Genomic DNA, 21,717 nt, shown 5'->3' with positions numbered 1-21,717 from the left:
GTGGAGCGATCTTAGACTCCGCCTCCTCCAGCAGAGCCAGCGCTGATTGGTCGAGTTCCGTACTCTGGCCAATCAGCACTGGCCAATGCATTTCTATGGGGAAAAGTTAGCTTGCAAAAATCGCAAACTGACAGGGATTTCCATGAAATAAAGTGACTTTTATGCCCCCAGACATGCTTCCCCTGCTGTCCCAGTGTCATTCCAGGGTGTTGGTATCATTTCCTGGGGTGTCATAGTGGACTTGGTGACCCTCCAGACACGAATTTGGGTTTCCCCCTTAACAAGTTTATGTTCCCCATAGACTATAATGGGGTTCGAAACCCATTCGAACACTCGAACAGTGAGCGGCTGTTCGAATCGAATTTCGAACCTCGAACATTTTAGTGTTCGCTCATCTCTAATAACTACCTATCCTCATTTTTTCTTATTTTCACACAAGCCAGTACACAGTGAGAAGCAGAGGATAGCTCTCAATAGAGAAGTGCAAAAAAAATTACAGAAGGGAGCCAAAATATGATAATAAAATATATTACAAAATTTATTAATGACACTGCCAAATATTGTACAAAAGTTTAGTTACCCTGTAATTGAAAAAACTAACCATTAATACTGTTATTTATTTATTTTTTAAAGAGGACCTTTCACCACTTGGGGCACATGCCGTTTTATATACCGCTAGAAAGCCGACAGTGCGCTGAATTCATTGCACTGTTGGCTTTCACATTCTGTGCCGGTACCGTAGCTCTTCACTGTCAGAAGGGTGTTACTGACAGTCACTCTTTCTTCACAGTAGCGTCTATAGCGCTGTACTGTGAGAGCGGTGAGGAAAGCCCCCTCCCCTCCTGATAGTACTTGTCCATAGATGAGTACTGAGGGGCATTCCTCACCGCTCTCACAATAAGATAAGATAATCCTTTACGATACAGCGCTATAGATGCTGCTGTCCAGAAATATGCCAAAACTGTGAACCCAGTCTATATTTTAGTTCCCTTCTCAAACTAATTTTAATTTTTTTTTATTATTTACTTATGTTGCTTACATCACACCAACATATAGTGCAGTGCTGTACAGAGAGAGTGGGTGTATCCAGAAGAAGCTAGCACAGCAACATGATGTTGTTCTTGTTTGTATGTTAAGCCAAGATCCTAATGCTGCAAAGACATAGTGCTAAAACGTGACCCATTATGCTTAGTTATTACATGAAACATATAACCGTCATGTATTATATCTAGGGAAGAACTGAATAAAAGGACATCATGGCATCTCGACCAATCACAGATGAGGAAATGGAGGAGCTCAGGGACGCATTTAGCAAGATTGGTAAGATATTTCTTCAAAAATTTATGAGCAGGAAAACTTCAGAATATCTTCTCTACCCCAACACCGAGCTTAAGCCAACACCTGAAATAGGAGTCCACCTAAAACATGATTTGCTTTTTTTGTGTTTTAAAGGTCAATAGAAAATTTTTAAAAAAAATTTTAAAATAAATTATGAGTTGGTGATATAGTATGTCAGAGTCACTGATTAATGTCAAAGTTCTTTACATAGTAAACCAAGATTATATCACATTATGCTTAATTTATTAATCCCCTAGAAATAAATATACCCCCCTCCATTGCCCATTGCTTACAATCCCTAGTAACATCTGTGTTTTCTCTTTTTTAGATACCGATGGAAATGGTTACATAAGTCCTAATGAATTAAATGACTTGTTCAAAGCTGCTAACTTGCCCCTTCCTGGGTATAGACTAAGAGAGATCATCCAAAATCTGATGGAAACAGGTGACAGCAACAGAGATGGGAAGATCAGTTTTGATGAATTTCTCACAGTAAGTTCACCCTGGATCCCTAGAAAAGTATACATACTCCTGTTATCATTGATCTAAGGTATACAGCACACCATCTTCTGACATGGCTCAGCAGATTGACTCGACTGTGTAAACATCACTTATATTAGATGAAGCCACTTATGTACCAAATTATTATCCTATAATCCTTGTTTATCACACTGCTGGGCATTATGCCATATTTTCTTAGTATTGGTGCCAAGTAGAGATGAGCGAACACTAAAATGTTCGAGGTTCGAAATTCGATTCGAACAGCCGCTCAATGTTCGTGTGTTCGAACGGGTTTCGAACCCCATTATAGTCTATGGGGAACAGATACTCGTTAAGGGGGAAACCCAAATCCGTGTCTGGAGGGTCACCAAGTCCACTATGACACCCCAGGAAATGATGCCAACACCTCTGGAATGACACTGGGACAGCAGGGGAAGCATGTCTGGGGGCATCTAACACACCAAAGACCCTCTATTACCCCAACATCACAGCCTAACAACTACACACTTTACACACTCAATACCACCTCTCTGACAGTAGGAAAACACCTTGAAACATGTGTATTTGGCACTTGCAGTGAGGAGAGCTTGTCACCAGCAGTGAATTTGGCCCTTGTAGTAAGTTGAGGTTGGCACCAACATTTGTTTTGAAAATCAGGGTGGATTGAGCCTCTAACCAGCAGAGTTTGGGCAAATTCATGGTGGAGGGAGCCTCTAAACACCCCAGTTTGGGCAAATTCATGGTGGAGGGAGCCTCTAAAAACCCCAGTTTGGACCAATTCATGGTGGAGGGAGCCTCTAACCAGCCCAGTTTGGGCAAATTCATGGTGGAGGGAGCCTCTAACCAGCCCAGTTTGGACCAATTAATGGTGGAGGGAGCCTCTAACCAGCCCAGTTTGGACCAATTAATGGTGGAGGGAGCCTCTAACCAGCCCAGTTTGGACCAATTAATGGTGGAGGGAGCCTCTAACCACCCCAGTTTGGACCAATTCATGGTGGAGGGAGCCTCTAAACAGCCCAGTTTGGGCAAATTCATGGTGGAGGGAGCCTCTAACCAGCCCAGTTTGGACCAATTAATGGTGGAGGGAGCCTCTAACCAGCCCAGTTTGGACCAATTAATGGTGGAGGGAGCCTCTAACCAGCCCAGTTTGGACCAATTAATGGTGGAGGGAGCCTCTAACCACCCCAGTTTGGACCAATTCATGGTGGAGGGAGCCTCTAAACAGCCAAGTTTGGACCAATTCATGGTGGAGGGAGCCTCTAAAAACCCCAGTTTGGACCAATTCATGGTGGAGGGAGCCTCTAACCAGCCCAGTTTGGGCAAATTCATGGTGGAGGGAGCCTCTAAACAGCCCAGTTTGGGCAAATTCATGGTGGAGGGAGCCTCTAACCAGCCCAGTTTGGACCAATTAATGGTGGAGGGAGCCGCTAAACAGCCCAGTTTGGGCAAATTCATGGTGGAGGGAGCCTCTAAACAGCCCAGTTTGGACCAATTCATGGTGGAGGGAGCCTCTAAAAAACCCAGTTTGGACCAATTCATGGTGGAGGGAGCCTCTAACCAGCCCAGTTTGGACCAATTAATGGTGGAGGGAGCCTCTAAACAGCCAAGTTTGGACCAATTCATGGTGGAGGGAGCCTCTAAAAACCCCAGTTTGGACCAATTCATGGTGGAGGGAGCCTCTAACCAGCCCAGTTTGGACCAATTAATGGTGGAGGGAGCCTCTAACCAGCCCAGTTTGGACCAATTAATGGTGGAGGGAGCCTCTAACCACCCCAGTTTGGACCAATTCATGGTGGAGGGAGCCTCTAAACAGCCAAGTTTGGACCAATTCATGGTGGAGGGAGCCTCTAAAAACCCCAGTTTGGACCAATTCATGGTGGAGGGAGCCTCTAACCAGCCCAGTTTGGGCAAATTCATGGTGGAGGGAGCCTCTAAACAGCCCAGTTTGGGCAAATTCATGGTGGAGGGAGCCTCTAACCAGCCCAGTTTGGACCAATTAATGGTGGAGGGAGCCGCTAAACAGCCCAGTTTGGGCAAATTCATGGTGGAGGGAGCCTCTAAACAGCCCAGTTTGGACCAATTCATGGTGGAGGGAGCCTCTAAAAAACCCAGTTTGGACCAATTCATGGTGGAGGGAGCCTCTAACCAGCCCAGTTTGGACCAATTAATGGTGGAGGGAGCCGCTAAACAGCCCAGTTTGGGCAAATTCATGGTGGAGGGAGCCTCTAAACAGCCCAGTTTGGACCAATTCATGGTGGAGGGAGCCTCTAAAAAACCCAGTTTGGACCAATTCATGGTGGAGGGAGCCTCTAAACAGCCCAGTTTGGGCAAATTCATGGTGGAGGGAGCCTCTAACCAGCCCAGTTTGGACCAATTAATGGTGGAGGGAGCCTCTAAACAGCCAAGTTTTGGGAAATTCATGGTGGAGGGAGCCTCTAACCAGCCCAGTTTGGACCAATTAATGGTGGAGGGAGCCTCTAAACAGCCCAGTTTGGACCAATTCATGGTGGAGGGAGCCTCTAAACAGCCCAGTTTGGGCAAATTCATGGTGGAGGGAGCCTCTAAAAAACCCAGTTTGGACCAATTCATGGTGGAGGGAGCCTCTAACCAGCCCAGTTTGGGCAAATTCATGGTGGAGGGAGCCTCTAAACAGCCCAGTTTGGGCAAATTCATGGTGGAGGGAGCCTCTAACCAGCCCAGTTTGGACCAATTAATGGTGGAGGGAGCCGCTAAACAGCCCAGTTTGGGCAAATTCATGGTGGAGGGAGCCTCTAAACAGCCCAGTTTGGACCAATTCATGGTGGAGGGAGCCTCTAAAAAACCCAGTTTGGACCAATTCATGGTGGAGGGAGCCTCTAAACAGCCCAGTTTGGGCAAATTCATGGTGGAGGGAGCCTCTAACCAGCAGAGTTGTGGGAAAGCAGGGTGGAGGGAGCCTCTAACCAGCAGAGTTGGTGGAAATCAGGGTGGAGGGAGCCTCTAACCAGCAGAGTTGGGGGAAATCATGTTGGAGGGAGCCTAGTATTAGCAGAATTGTGCAACGCTTATGGTGGATGAGTATGAGGATGCGGAGGAATTGGAGAGGTTGAGTACAGACATGGAGTTTCATGTTGGGGTGCTTTACACAGGTGGGCACAAAAATGAAGGCTCTATCCAGTGGTGGTTCATTTTTATCAAAGTGAGCCGGTCGGCACTCTCAGCTGACAGACGGGTGCGCTTGTCAGTGATGATGCCACCGGCTGCACTGAACACCCTCTCAGATAGGACGCTGGCGGCAGGACAGGACAGCACCTCCAAGGCATATAGGGCAAGTTCAAGCCACAGGTCCAACTTCGACACCCAATACGTGTAGGGCGCAGAGGGGTCGGAGAGGACAGGGCTGTGGTCGGAAAGGTATTCCCGCAACATGCGCCTATACTTCTCACGCCTGGTGACACTAGGACCCTCCGTGGCGGCACTTTGGCGAGGGGGTGCCATCAAGGTGTCCCAGACCTTAGACAGTGTGCCCCTCGTTTGTGTGGACCGGTGAGAACTTGGTTGCCTACTGGAGGAACTGCCCTCCCTGCCGCCAACATCACATGCTGGAAACATCTCCATCATATTCTGCACCAATTGCCTGTGGCAAGCATTTATGCGATTGGCCCTCCCCTCTACCGGAATAAAAGACGAGATGTTGTTTTTATACCGGGGGTCAAGGATAGCAAAGATCCAGTACTGGTTGTCCTCCATGATTTTGACAATACGCTTGTCGGTTGTAAAGCACCCCAACATGAACTCAGCCATGTCTGCCACAGTGTTAGTTGGCATGACTCCTCTGGCCCCACCGGAAAGTTCAATCTCCATTTCCTCCTCATCCTCCATGTCTACCCATCCGCGCTGCAACAATGGGACGATTCGAAGTTGCCCGGAAGCCTCCTGTATCACCATCACATCATCGGACAACTCTTCTTCCTCCTCCTCCTCCTCCTCCTCCTCCATTAAACGCAGTGAAGCGGACAGATGTGTGGACCTACTCTCCAGCTGTGACGGATCGGATGCTATCCCTAACTCCTCTGTGTGATCTGAGTTATCCCTGATGTCAATCAGGGATTCTCTCAGAACACACAAGAGCGGGATTGTAAGGCTCACCATCGCATCCTCAGAGCTCACCCTCCTTGTGGACTCCTCAAAGACCCGTAGGATGTCACAAAGGTCTCTCATCCATGGCCACTCATGGATGTGAAACTGAGGCAGCTGACTTTGTGGCACCCTAGGGTTTTGTAGCTGGTATTCCATCAAAGGTCTCTGCTGCTCAACCACTCTATTCAACATCTGAAACGTTGAGTTCCAGCGTGTGGGGACGTCGCACAAAAGCCGGTGTTGTGGCACATGCAGGCGTTGCTGGAGAGATTTTAAGCTAGCAGCGGCTACTGTCGACTTGCGAAAGTGGGCGCACATGCGCCGCACTTTCACCAGTAGCTCTGGAACATTGGGGTAGCTCTTTAGGAAACGTTGCACCACTAGGTTGAAGACGTGGGCCAGGCATGGAACATGTTGGAGTCCGGCAAGCTCCAGAGCTGCTACCAGGTTCCGGCCGTTATCACAAACGACCATGCCTGGGCCCAGGTGCAGCGGCTCAAACCATATTGCCGTCTCATCGAGGAGGGCATCCCTCACCTCGGAGGCAGTGTGCTGTCTGTCCCCCAAGCTGATCAGCTTCAGCACAGCCTGCTGACGTCTACCAACGCCAGTGCTGCAACGTTTCCAACTCGTAGCTGGGGTCAATCTAACAGCGGAGGAGGAGGCGGTGGCGGAGGAGGAGGCGGTGGCGGAGGAGGAGGCGGTAGAGGAGGAGGAGGAGGGGGGTGTTCTTCTCGTGTCCCTGCCAGGAATGTTAGGCGGGGAGACGAGGTACACCGGGCCAGTTTGGGAAGCAGTCCCAGCCTCAACTACATTCACCCAGTGTGCCGTCAGTGAAATGTAGCGTCCCTGTCCGCATGCACTTGTCCACGCGTCGGTGGTCAAGTGGACCTTTGTGCAAAGCGCGGAACTAAGGGCCCGCCTGATGTTGAGTGACACGTGCTGGTGCAAGGCGGGGACGGCACACCGGGAGAAGTAGTGACGGCTAGGGACGGCATAGCGAGGTGCCGCAGTTGCCATCAGGTCCAGGAAGGCGGGAGTTTCAACAAGCCGGAACGCCAACATCTCCTGGGCCAGCAGTTTAGCGATGTTGGCGTTCAAGGCTTGCGCGTGTGGGTGGTTAGCAGTGTATTTCTGCCGCCGCTCCAATGTCTGAGAGATGGTGGGTTGTTGTAAAGAAACGCCTGATGGTGCCTTTGATGGTGCAGGAGAAGGAGATAAGACAGGACCAGGGGAGGATGAGGTAGAAGTCAACAAAGTGGCGGAGGCAGATGAAGTGGTGTCCTGGCTCGTCCTCTGGAGTGCATCGCCAGCACAGTCAGCAGTGGCAGTGGCAGAGGCAGAGGCAGTGGCAGAGGCAGTGGCAGTGGCGTGAACGGCAGGCGGCCTTTGTCCTGCCGTTGCTGCCTGCCACTGATTCCAGTGCTTGGATTCCAAATGACGGCGCATTGAAGTGGTGGACAGGTTGCTCTTCTCAGAGCCCCTAATCAATTTCGAGAGGCAAATTGTGCAGACAACACTATATCTGTCCTCGGCGCATTCCTTGAAAAAACTCCACACCTTCGAGAAACGTGCCCTCGAGGTGGGAGTTTTTCGGGGCTGGGTACGAACTGGAACATCTTGGGAGATTCCGGGTGTGGCCTGGCTTCGCCTAAGCTGCTGACCTCTGCCTCTGCCTCTAGCTACCCTTTTTGGTGCTGCACCTGCCTCAACATCCACACTACTTTCCCCGCTTGACATCCCCCCTGTCCAGGTCGGGTCAGTGTCCTCATCATCCACCACTTCCTCTTCCAACTCCTGTCTCATCTCCTCCTCCCGCACAATGCGCCGGTCAACTGGATGCCCTGACGGCAACTGCGTCACATCATCGTCGATGAGGGTGGGTTGCTGGTCATCCACCACCAAATCGAACGGAGATGGAGGAGACTCTAGTGTTTGAGCATCTGGACACAGATGCTCCTCTGTTAGGTTCGTGGAATCGTGACGTGGAGAGGCAGGTTGAGGGACAATGAAAGGAGCGGAGAACAGCTCTGGGGAGCAGGGACAGTTTGGGTTATTGTTCTGTAAAGCTTCGGAATTTTGGGAGGAAGGAAGACAAGACTGTTGGGTAATAGGAGGAGAGGAGGCAGAGTCTGACTGGCTGCTGGACAATGTGCTGTAAGCGTTCTCTGACAGCCATTGCAAGACCTGTTCCTGGTTCTCGGGCCTACTAAGGTTTGTACCCTGCAGTTTAGTTAATGTGGCAAGCAACCCTGGCACTGTGGAGTGGCGCAATGCTTGCTGCCCCACAGGAGTAGGCACGGGACGCCCTGTGGCTTCACTGCTACCTTGCTCCCCAGAACCATTCCCCCGACCTCGCCCACGGCCTCGTCCACGTCCCTTTCCGGGATCCTTGCGCATTTTGAATTCCTAGTTAGAAATTGGCACTGTATACCAGTAGTAAAAATTGTGGGTGCACGTAACCCCAATATATTCTTTGAATTCCCAGTCAGACACTGGCACTATATGGCAGTAGCAAGAAATGAGGGTATTTGTATTCCCAATATATTCTTTGAATTCCCAGTCAGACAATGGCACTGTATACCAGTAGTAAAAATTGTGGGTGCACGTAACCCCAATATATTCTTTGAATTACCAGTCAGAAACTGGCACTATATGGCAGTAGCAAGAAATGAGGGTATTTATAACCCCAATATATTCTTTGAATTCCCAGTCAGACAATGGCACTGTATACCAGTAGTAAAAATTGTGGGTGCACGTAACCCCAATATATTCTTTGAATTACCAGTCAGAAACTGGCACTATATGGCAGTAGCAGGAAATGAGGGTATTTGTATTCCCAATATATTCTTTGAATTCCCAGTCAGACAATGGCACTGTATACCAGTAGTAAAAATTGTGAGTGCACGTAACCCCAATATATTCTTTGAATTACCAGTCAGAAACTGGCACTATATGGCAGTAGCAAGAAATGAGGGTATTTGTATTCCCAATATATTCTTTGAATTCCCAGTCAGACAATGGCACTGTATACCAGTAGTAAAAATTGTGGGTGCACGTAACCCCAATATATTCTTTGAATTACCAGTCAGAAACTGGCACTATATGGCAGTAGCAAGAAATGAGGGTATTTATAACCCCAATATATTCTTTGAATTCCCAGTCAGACAATGGCACTGTATACCAGTAGTAAAAATTGTGGGTGCACGTAACCCCAATATATTCTTTGAATTCCCAGTCAGACACTGGCACTATATGGCAGTAGCAAGAAATGAGGGTATTTGTATTCCCAATATATTCTTTGAATTCCCAGTCAGACAATGGCACTGTATACCAGTAGTAAAAATTGTGGGTGCACGTAACCCCAATATATTCTTTGAATTACCAGTCAGACACTGGCACTATATGGCAGTAGCAAGAAATGAGGGTATTTGTATTCCCAATATATTCTTTGAATTCCCAGTCAGACAATGGCACTGTATACCAGTAGTAAAAATTGTGGGTGCACGTAACCCCAATATATTCTTTGAATTACCAGTCAGACACTGGCACTATATGGCAGTAGCAAGAAATGAGGGTATTTGTATTCCCAATATATTCTTTGAATTCCCAGTCAGACAATGGCACTGTATACCAGTAGTAAAAATTGTGGGTGCACGTAACCCCAATATATTCTTTGAATTCCCAGTCAGACACTGGCACTATATGGCAGTAGCAAGAAATGAGGGTATTTGTATTCCCAATATATTCTTTGAATTCCCAGTCAGACAATGGCACTGTATACCAGTAGTAAAAATTGTGGGTGCACGTAACCCCAATATATTCTTTGAATTACCAGTCAGACACTGGCACTATATGGCAGTAGCAAGAAATGAGGGTATTTGTATTCCCAATATATTCTTTGAATTCCCAGTCAGACAATGGCACTGTATACCAGTAGTAAAAATTGTGGGTGCACGTAACCCCAATATATTCTTTGAATTCCCAGTCAGACAATGGCACTGTATACCAGTAGTAAAAATTGTGGGTGCACGTAACCCCAATATATTCTTTGAATTCCCAGTCAGACACTGGCACTATATGGCAGTAGCAAGAAATGAGGGTATTTGTATTCCCAATATATTCTTTGAATTCCCAGTCAGACAATGGCACTGTATACCAGTAGTAAAAATTGTGGGTGCACGTAACCACAATATATTCTTTGAATTACCAGTCAGAAACTGGCACTATATGGCAGTAGCAAGAAATGAGGGTATTTATAACCCCAATATATTCTTTGAATTCCCAGTCAGACAATGGCACTGTATACCAGTAGTAAAAATTGTGGGTGCACGTAACCCCAATATATTCTTTGAATTACCAGTCAGAAACTGGCACTATATGGCAGTAGCAAGAAATGAGGGTATTTGTATTCCCAATATATTCTTTGAATTCCCAGTCAGACACTGGCACTATATGGCAGTAGCAAGAAATGAGGGTATTTGTATTCCCAATATATTCTTTGAATTCCCAGTCAGACAATGGCACTGTATACCAGTAGTAAAAATTGTGGGTGCACGTAACCCCAATATATTCTTTGAATTACCAGTCAGAAACTGGCACTATATGGCAGTAGCAAGAAATGAGGGTATTTATAACCCCAATATATTCTTTGAATTCCCAGTCAGACAATGGCACTGTATACCAGTAGTAAAAATTGTGGGTGCACGTAACCCCAATATATTCTTTGAATTCCCAGTCAGACACTGGCACTATATGGCAGTAGCAAGAAATGAGGGTATTTGTATTCCCAATATATTCTTTGAATTCCCAGTCAGACAATGGCACTGTATACCAGTAGTAAAAATTGTGGGTGCACGTAACCCCAATATATTCTTTGAATTCCCAGTCAGACACTGGCACTATATGGCAGTAGCAAGAAATGAGGGTATTTGTATTCCCAATATATTCTTTGAATTCCCAGTCAGACAATGGCACTGTATACCAGTAGTAAAAATTGTGGGTGCACGTAACCCCAATATATTCTTTGAATTCCCAGTCAGACACTGGCACTATATGGCAGTAGCAAGAAATGAGGGTATTTGTATTCCCAATATATTCTTTGAATTCCCAGTCAGACAATGGCACTGTATACCAGTAGTAAAAATTGTGGGTGCACGTAACCCCAATATATTCTTTGAATTACCAGTCAGACACTGGCACTATATGGCAGTAGCAAGAAATGAGGGTATTTGTATTCCCAATATATTCTTTGAATTCCCGTCAGACAATGGCACTGTATACCAGTAGTAAAAATTGTGGGTGCACGTAACCCCAATATATTCTTTGAATTCCCAGTCAGACAATGGCACTGTATACCAGTAGTAAAAATTGTGGGTGCACGTAACCCCAATATATTCTTTGAATTCCCAGTCAGACACTGGCACTATATGGCAGTAGCAAGAAATGAGGGTATTTGTATTCCCAATATATTCTTTGAATTCCCAGTCAGAAAATGGCACTGTATACCAGTAGTAAAAATTGTGGGTGCACGTAACCACAATATATTCTTTGAATTACCAGTCAGAAACTGGCACTATATGGCAGTAGCAAGAAATGAGGGTATTTATAACCCCAATATATTCTTTGAATTCCCAGTCAGACAATGGCACTGTATACCAGTAGTAAAAATTGTGGGTGCACGTAACCCCAATATATTCTTTGAATTACCAGTCAGAAACTGGCACTATATGGCAGTAGCAAGAAATGAGGGTATTTGTATTCCCAATATATTCTTTGAATTCCCAGTCAGACAATGGCACTGTATACCAGTAGTAAAAATTGTGGGTGCATGTAACCCCAATATATTCTTTGAATTCCCAGTCAGACACTGGCACTATATGGCAGTAGCAAGAAATGAGGGTATTTGTATTCCCAATATATTCTTTGAATTCCCAGTCAGACAATGGCACTGTATACCAGTAGTAAAAATTGTGGGTGCACGTAACCCCAATATATTCTTTGAATTACCAGTCAGAAACTGGCACTATATGGCAGTAGCAAGAAATGAGGGTATTTATAACCCCAATATATTCTTTGAATTCCCAGTCAGACAATGGCACTGTATACCAGTAGTAAAAATTGTGGGTGCACGTAACCCCAATATATTCTTTGAATTCCCAGTCAGACACTGGCACTATATGGCAGTAGCAAGAAATGAGGGTATTTGTATTCCCAATATATTCTTTGAATTCCCAGTCAGACAATGGCACTGTATACCAGTAGTAAAAATTGTGGGTGCACGTAACCCCAATATATTCTTTGAATTACCAGTCAGAAACTGGCACTATATGGCAGTAGCAAGAAATGAGGGTATTTATAACCCCAATATATTCTTTGAATTCCCAGTCAGACAATGGCACTGTATACCAGTAGTAAAAATTGTGGGTGCATGTAACCCCAATATATTCTTTGAATTCCCAGTCAGACACTGGCACTATATGGCAGTAGCAAGAAATGAGGGTATTTGTATTCCCAATATATTCTTTGAATTCCCAGTCAGACAATGGCACTGTATACCAGTAGTAAAAATTGTGGGTGCACGTAACCCCAATATATTCTTTGAATTCCCAGTCAGACACTGGCACTATATGGCAGTAGCAAGAAATGAGGGTATTTGTATTCCCAATATATTCTTTGAATTCCCAGTCAGACAATGGCACTGTATACCAGTAGTAAAAATTGTGGGTGCACGTAACCACAATATATTCTTTGAATTACCAGTCAGAAACTGGCACTATATGGCAGTAGCAAGAAATGAGGGTATTTATAACCCCAATATATTCTTTGAATTCCCAGTCAGACAATGGCACTGTATACCAGTAGTAAAAATTGTGGGTGCACGTAACCCCAATATATTCTTTGAATTACCAGTCAGAAACTGGCACTATATGGCAGTAGCAAGAAATGAGGGTATTTGTATTCCCAATATATTCTTTGAATTCCCAGTCAGACAATGGCACTGTATACCAGTAGTAAAAATTGTGGGTGCATGTAACCCCAATATATTCTTTGAATTCCCAGTCAGACACTGGCACTATATGGCAGTAGCAAGAAATGAGGGTATTTGTATTCCCAATATATTCTTTGAATTCCCAGTCAGACAATGGCACTGTATACCAGTAGTAAAAATTGTGGGTGCACGTAACCCCAATATATTCTTTGAATTACCAGTCAGAAACTGGCACTATATGGCAGTAGCAAGAAATGAGGGTATTTATAACCCCAATATATTCTTTGAATTCCCAGTCAGACAATGGCACTGTATACCAGTAGTAAAAATTGTGGGTGCATGTAACCCCAATATATTCTTTGAATTCCCAGTCAGACACTGGCACTATATGGCAGTAGCAAGAAATGAGGGTATTTGTATTCCCAATATATTCTTTGAATTCCCAGTCAGACAATGGCACTGTATACCAGTAGTAAAAATTGTGGGTGCACGTAACCCCAATATATTCTTTGAATTACCAGTCAGAAACTGGCACTATATGGCAGTAGCAAGAAATGAGGGTATTTATAACCCCAATATATTCTTTGAATTCCCAGTCAGACAATGGCACTGTATACCAGTAGTAAAAATTGTGGGTGCATGTAACCCCAATATATTCTTTGAATTCCCAGTCAGACACTGGCACTATATGGCAGTAGCAAGAAATGAGGGTATTTGTATTCCCAATATATTCTTTGAATTCCCAGTCAGACAATGGCACTGTATACCAGTAGTAAAAATTGTGGGTGCACGTAACCCCAATATATTCTTTGAATTCCCAGTCAGACACTGGCACTATATGGCAGTAGCAAGAAATGAGGGTATTTGTATTCCCAATATATTCTTTGAATTCCCAGTCAGACAATGGCACTGTATACCAGTAGTAAAAATTGTGGGTGCATGTAACCCCAATATATTCTTTGAATTCCCAGTCAGACACTGGCACTATATGGCAGTAGCAAGAAATGAGGGTATTTATAACCCCAATATATTCTTTGAATTCCCAGTCAGACAATGGCACTGTATACCAGTAGTAAAAATTGTGGGTGCATGTAACCCCAATATATTCTTTGAATTCCCAGTCAGACACTGGCACTATATGGCAGTAGCAAGAAATGAGGGTATTTGTATTCCCAATATATTCTTTGAATTCCCAGTCAGACAATGGCACTGTATACCAGTAGTAAAAATTGTGGGTGCACGTAACCCCAATATATTCTTTGAATTCCCAGTCAGACACTGGCACTATATGGCAGTAGCAAGAAATGAGGGTATTTGTATTCCCAATATATTCTTTGAATTCCCAGTCAGACAATGGCACTGTATACCAGTAGTAAAAATTGTGGGTGCACGTAACCCCAATATATTCTTTGAATTACCAGTCAGAAACTGGCACTATATGGCAGTAGCAAGAAATGAGGGTATTTATAACCCCAATATATTCTTTGAATTCCCAGTCAGACAATGGCACTGTATACCAGTAGTAAAAATTGTGGGTGCATGTAACCCCAATATATTCTTTGAATTCCCAGTCAGACACTGGCACTATATGGCAGTAGCAAGAAATGAGGGTATTTGTATTCCCAATATATTCTTTGAATTCCCAGTCAGACAATGGCACTGTATACCAGTAGTAAAAATTGTGGGTGCACGTAACCCCAATATATTCTTTGAATTCCCAGTCAGACACTGGCACTATATGGCAGTAGCAAGAAATGAGGGTATTTGTATTCCCAATATATTCTTTGAATTCCCAGTCAGACAATGGCACTGTATACCAGTAGTAAAAATTGTGGGTGCACGTAACCCCAATATATTCTTTGAATTACCAGTCAGACACTGGCACTATATGGCAGTAGCAAGAAATGAGGGTATTTGTATTCCCAATATATTCTTTGAATTCCCAGTCAGACAATGGCACTGTATACCAGTAGTAAAAATTGTGGGTGCACGTAACCCCAATATATTCTTTGAATTCCCAGTCAGACACTGGCACTATATGGCAGTAGCAAGAAATGAGGGTATTTGTATTCCCAATATATTCTTTGAATTCCCAGTCAGACAATGGCACTGTATACCAGTAGTAAAAATTGTGGGTGCACGTAACCCCAATATATTCTTTGAATTACCAGTCAGACACTGGCACTATATGGCAGTAGCAAGAAATGAGGGTATTTGTATTCCCAATATATTCTTTGAATTCCCAGTCAGACAATGGCACTGTATACCAGTAGTAAAAATTGTGAGTGCACGTAACCCCAATATATTCTTTGAATTACCAGTCAGAAACTGGCACTATATGGCAGTAGCAAGAAATGAGGGTATTTGTATTCCCAATATATTCTTTGAATTCCCAGTCAGACAATGGCACTGTATACCAGTAGTAAAAATTGTGGGTGCACGTAACCCCAATATATTCTTTGAATTACCAGTCAGAAACTGGCACTATATGGCAGTAGCAAGAAATGAGGGTATTTATAACCCCAATATATTCTTTGAATTCCCAGTCAGACAATGGCACTGTATACCAGTAGTAAAAATTGTGGGTGCACGTAACCCCAATATATTCTTTGAATTCCCAGTCAGAAACTGGCACTATATGGCAGTAGCAAGAAATGAGGGTATTTATAACCCCAATATATTCTTTGAATTCCCAGTCAGACAATGGCACTGTATACCAGTAGTAAAAATTGTGGGTGCACGTAACCCCAATATATTCTTTGAATTACCAGTCAGAAACTGGCACTATATGGCAGTAGCAAGAAATGAGGGTATTTGTATTCCCAATATATTCTTTGAATTCCCAGTCAGACACTGGCACTATATGGCAGTAGCAAGAAATGAGGGTATTTGTATTCCCAATATATTCTTTGAATTCCCAGTCAGACAATGGCACTGTATACCAGTAGTAAAAATTGTGGGTGCACGTAACCCCAATATATTCTTTGAATTACCAGTCAGAAACTGGCACTATATGGCAGTAGCAAGAAATGAGGGTATTTATAACCCCAATATATTCTTTGAATTCCCAGTCAGACAATGGCACTGTATACCAGTAGTAAAAATTGTGGGTGCACGTAACCCCAATATATTCTTTGAATTACCAGTCAGAAACTGGCACTATATGGCAGTAGCAAGAAATGAGGGTATTTGTATTCCCAATATATTCTTTGAATTCCCAGTCAGACACTGGCACTATATGGCAGTAGCAAGAAATGAGGGTATTTGTATTCCCAATATATTCTTTGAATTCCCAGTCAGACAATGGCACTGTATACCAGTAGTAAAAATTGTGGGTGCACGTAACCCCAATATATTCTTTGAATTACCAGTCAGAAACTGGCACTATATGGCAGTAGCAAGAAATGAGGGTATTTATAACCCCAATATATTCTTTGAATTCCCAGTCAGACAATGGCACTGTATACCAGTAGTAAAAATTGTGGGTGCACGTAACCCCAATATATTCTTTGAATTCCCAGTCAGAAACTGGCACTATATGGCAGTAGCAAGAAATGAGGGTATTTATAACCCCAATATATTCTTTGAATTCCCAGTCAGACAATGGCACTGTATACCAGTAGTAAAAATTGTGGGTGCACGTAACCCCAATATATTCTTTGAATTACCAGTCAGAAACTGGCACTATATGGCAGTAGCAAGAAATGAGGGTATTTGTATTCCCAATATATTCTTTGAATTCCCAGTCAGACACTGGCACTATATGGCAGTAGCAAGAAATGAGGGTATTTGTATTCCCAATATATTCTTTGAATTCCCAGTCAGACAATGGCACTGTATACCAGTAGTAAAAATTGTGGGTGCACGTAACCCCAATATATTCTTTGAATTACCAGTCAGAAACTGGCACTATATGGCAGTAGCAAGAAATGAGGGTATTTATAACCCCAATATATTCTTTGAATTCCCAGTCAGACAATGGCACTGTATACCAGTAGTAAAAATTGTGGGTGCACGTAACCCCAATATATTCTTTGAATTACCAGTCAGAAACTGGCACTATATGGCAGTAGCAAGAAATGAGGGTATTTGTATTCCCAATATATTCTTTGAATTCCCAGTCAGACACTGGCACTATATGGCAGTAGCAAGAAATGAGGGTATTTGTATTCCCAATATATTCTTTGAATTCCCAGTCAGACAATGGCACTGTATACCAGTAGTAAAAATTGTGGGTGCACGTAACCCCAATATATTCTTTGAATTACCAGTCAGAAACTGGCACTATATGGCAGTAGCAAGAAATGAGGGTATTTATAACCCCAATATATTCTTTGAATTCCCAGTCAGACAATGGCACTGTATACCAGTAGTAAAAATTGTGGGTGCACGTAACCCCAATATATTCTTTGAATTCCCAGTCAGACACTGGCACTATATGGCAGTAGCAAGAAATGAGGGTATTTGTATTCCCAATATATTCTTTGAATTCCCAGTCAGACAATGGCACTGTATACCAGTAGTAAAAATTGTGGGTGCACGTAACCCCAATATATTCTTTGAATTACCAGTCAGACACTGGCACTATATGGCAGTAGCAAGAAATGAGGGTATTTGTATTCCCAATATATTCTTTGAATTCCCAGTCAGACAATGGCACTGTATACCAGTAGTAAAAATTGTGGGTGCACGTAACCCCAATATATTCTTTGAATTACCAGTCAGACACTGGCACTATATGGCAGTAGCAAGAAATGAGGGTATTTGTATTCCCAATATATTCTTTGAATTCCCAGTCAGACAATGGCACTGTATACCAGTAGTAAAAATTGTGGGTGCACGTAACCCCAATATATTCTTTGAATTCCCAGTCAGACACTGGCACTATATGGCAGTAGCAAGAAATGAGGGTATTTGTATTCCCAATATATTCTTTGAATTCCCAGTCAGACAATGGCACTGTATACCAGTAGTAAAAATTGTGGGTGCACGTAACCCCAATATATTCTTTGAATTCCCAGTCAGACACTGGCACTATATGGCAGTAGCAAGAAATGAGGGTATTTGTATTCCCAATATATTCTTTGAATTCCCAGTCAGACAATGGCACTGTATACCAGTAGTAAAAATTGTGGGTGCACGTAACCCCAATATATTCTTTGAATTACCAGTCAGACACTGGCACTATATGGCAGTAGCAAGAAATGAGGGTATTTGTATTCCCAATATATTCTTTGAATTCCCAGTCAGACAATGGCACTGTATACCAGTAGTAAAAATTGTGGGTGTATATAGCCCCAATTCTATTGCTAGGGGACTTGCAGGGTATTTCTGGGGTGAAGGTGGGGGGGCACACAGTTGGAACGGGTATCGGGGTATATATCGGGTATACGGGAATACACTGACAGTGTATTCCATTCAGGATCCTGGGAAAGCTGGGTTGCGGCGATTGAGCCCGTCAGTGCCACGTTACACTGACAAGCTTCTCCCTGGAATTTAGCTCTTACAAGAGCTGTTGGTTGTCTTCTCCTTCCTATCCTAGCCTGTTCCTGCCTACCCAGAATCTAAGCCCTAGCTAGCTGGACGGAAACCTCCGTCCTCGGTGAATTGCAAGCTCAGAATGACGCGAACCTGGGCGGCGCTGTTCTTTTAAATTAGAGGTCACATGTTTTCGGCAGCCAATGGGTTTTGCCTACTTTTCTCAACGTCACCGGTGTCGTAGTTCCTGTCCCACCTACCCTGCGCTGTTATTGGAGCAAAAAAGGCGCCAGGGAAGGTGGGAGGGGAATCGAGTAATGGCGCACTTTACCATGCGGTGTTCGATTCGATTCGAACATGCCGAACAGCCTAATATCCGATCGAACATGAGTTCGATAGAACACTGTTCGCTCATCTCTAGTGCCAAGTCATTTATTTCCTATTGGACATACGTGATAACTGCTACTTACAATGCCTTCTACTACTTCTCAATAACCTTTATGATTCTTATGCTGAAGGCTTTAAGTATGGAGCTGAAGTGTAAGTGAAATATGTTAGTCCATATTTGTGAATAGACAGACTGATAATGCTCCAGATTTATCATGGTGGTTGAAGCTGGATGATAAATCTGGTTCATTGCCTAGTCTAACTTTATAACACCTATTAGTTGGCTTACTTTGGGTGGAAATGGGATCTCCGGGGAAAAAAAAACTTTTTTTTTTAATTTTAAAAAAAAGGTATTTTAGTGCAATTAATGGGCATCATCTGCATTTGTTTACAGGCTTCCCTAACTTTCTACTGTCCTAGCCTACACTCCCACGATCCCCCACTTTCACATCCCCTCCCTGTTTCCCTAGCTAGCCCATGGACCATTAGCTCTATCTATCTACCTACCTACCTCACTCAGCCCCAATTCCCCCCTTGTAATCATACTTACCTGTCTTCTGTGTCCTGGGGATCAGCGTCTTTGGTCCCATCAGTATCTTCTTCTGTGGACTACTTACATATGCATGATATGTGCTCTTCACTTCTGCCGGCGACTGTACAATAAAGCTGTATTGCGCAGGCACCGGCAGAAACAGAGGAAGTGCCACTTGGTGCCAGAAGAATGAAGATAGGTAAGTGTGTAAGGGACGGGTATATATGTAAATATAGATTTTTTTAAAAAAAAATAATGTCAATTAGAAGTTAGGCGGGGGTGAGGGGGTTTAGTTTAGGGATTGATTTTCTATATATCCTGAACAACCCCTTTAAAGTAAGCTACTATTTCATGCAGCCACAACCCTTTTCTCTGAAGTGATGCCCCTTTTCAAGCGAGTCAGAAAAACTTGGTATAAAACTAGATGTAACAATATGTGCCAGATTTTAGCATTTTTTTCCCCAAGGTCTAGTTGCAACCACAATAATAAATCAACCCCACTACCTGTAATTGGCTTTGTAAGAGTTTATATGCAGAGAACATGTTGGCCATTACACATTTAGTTAGATGAAATCTTGGGTTATTACTCCCAATTCCTTACATACAAAAGGGACATCCAGGGACTTCAGTGTATAGGTCTGTGTTGCTAATGGTAGGCTTACACTAGCCCCGGGCTCATACTGACCCCTCGGTCCCATTGAGGGAACCAAATGATGGAGAGCTGGTCTGCTACAAGAATGGTTACACATGGACACTGGTTGTTTCAAAACTAAAAGCAGCAGAGAAAGAAGTCCTGTTTGTAAAACTTTTTCTCTGCCGATTTTGGGCGGTCTCTGCGACAGAGTCTCCGACAGACTCCAATTCAGATATTTTTGCACTCAACACTGAAGAATGAATTAATTACATCATGATATATTTCTGTTTTATATTGAGGATTTATTCTATTACAGATAGATTTACAATGCTTTTTCTCTTATTTTGTAGGTTATTCATGACCTCAAAAGCACAGATGTAGCCAAAACATTCAGGAAGGCTATCAATAAGAAGGAAGGTATTTGTGCAATTGGTGGCACATCTGAGCAATCCAGTGCAGGCACCCAACATTCATATTCAGGTGGGTGTATTTTACTGAAATGTAAATTGCCTGTGAAGTAGAATGTATACCTTTATGTATCTAGATATATTTTTATTGACTTATTAATAGACTTTCATTAAGATATGAAGCTGTCCCAATTTGCAAATTGCAACTATTTTCCTTTAAAGAGTTTTCTTTGAAAGTTAAAATATTTGCAGAGTCTTACTGAGCAGTCTGTTCTTTGGCTGTATAAGCCTTCATTCATGATGAACTATCATTTTTTTCTGCCGCTATTAGCCCCATTATGACTGCAGCACATTTTACATTTCTCTCTTAGGCTGTGAACATGTACAATAAGGAGAAGTCTGCCCCTCCCCATCCATTTTTACTACTAGTGATTACATGCAATTCTGCCAGGAGTAACTCTACAATTACAAACAAATAAACTGCCAAATGGCCATTATATAGGCGATCCAGGGACATTAGACTGTAAATACAGGGCATGATGCAGATTAACAGATCCCTGGCACAGAAAATAAACTGAGCCCAATCAGAAAAGCTTCTTACTGTCTGTGACTAATATCCCAGTCAGTTACAAATATATTGAATTAGTAAACTCTCTTTACATTGTAGAATTTCCAGAAAGAATCCTTTTAAAACCCTAAGTAGTCTCTCCATTCTGCATTTACTGTGTGAAGAGAGAACAGGCCTCCACTCATTGTGGTCCTGTATGTATTAATCCTGATGGTATCTAAAGATGGATAATCCATAGTTACAGGGAGTGTACAGCAAATTAACTAGAAGACAGACACCTAGTCACAGCAACTTTAGAGTAGTTTTCGGGACAGAAAACAGGAACTTTTTTAATTGAAATGGAGTACATTTTGGTCCAGAATTACCTGTGCTTCTAAATTGTCTGAAGTTAGTGACCATCAGATTAAGACAACCTTTTTTCCCCAACTAGACAATCCCTTTACAAATGAGTTAGAGTATCTTCTCTTTATGTCGAAGTTATTATTTTAGGAAGAAAACAGAAAATGATAGAATCCAGCACATTAATGAGCTCAAATATAGTATAGGTTAAAAATACTTGAACTCTAGAGTTCCTTTAGTAATTTTTAGGTGATGTATCAATCAGATGGAGTAGTCAGTCCCTCCTAGGCAGACGTCTCTCCTTTCTTATTCTAGGTTTAGTTATGGAGTGCACTGAAGAGGTATAAAAAACCCAACTGTTTAGTAAAACACTGGGGAATCACTTTAAGGCTGGGGCCCCATGTCATGAAAATGCAGCGTTTT

The 21,717-nt window shown here is 43.3% G+C and overlaps 1 protein-coding gene across 1 annotated transcript in view; it reads left to right on the top strand.

Moving 5' to 3' along the window:
- LCP1 (lymphocyte cytosolic protein 1) overlaps positions 1-21,717 on the top strand; it is a 47,624-nt gene that overhangs the window by 8,938 nt on the left and 16,969 nt on the right. Inside the window, exons 2-4 of the mRNA XM_075265496.1 lie at positions 1,233-1,320; positions 1,667-1,830; positions 20,331-20,460. Of these exons, the coding sequence (XP_075121597.1) occupies positions 1,257-1,320; positions 1,667-1,830; positions 20,331-20,460 (358 nt within the window). The 5' untranslated portion in view covers positions 1,233-1,256. The remainder of the gene's footprint in view (positions 1-1,232; positions 1,321-1,666; positions 1,831-20,330; positions 20,461-21,717) is intronic.

The sequence above is a fragment of the Leptodactylus fuscus genome, chromosome 2 (assembly GCF_031893055.1).
Source record: "Leptodactylus fuscus isolate aLepFus1 chromosome 2, aLepFus1.hap2, whole genome shotgun sequence".
In the NCBI taxonomy this organism is placed as follows: Eukaryota; Metazoa; Chordata; class Amphibia; order Anura; family Leptodactylidae; genus Leptodactylus; species Leptodactylus fuscus.
This window is presented reverse-complemented; position numbering and strand designations above follow the sequence as displayed.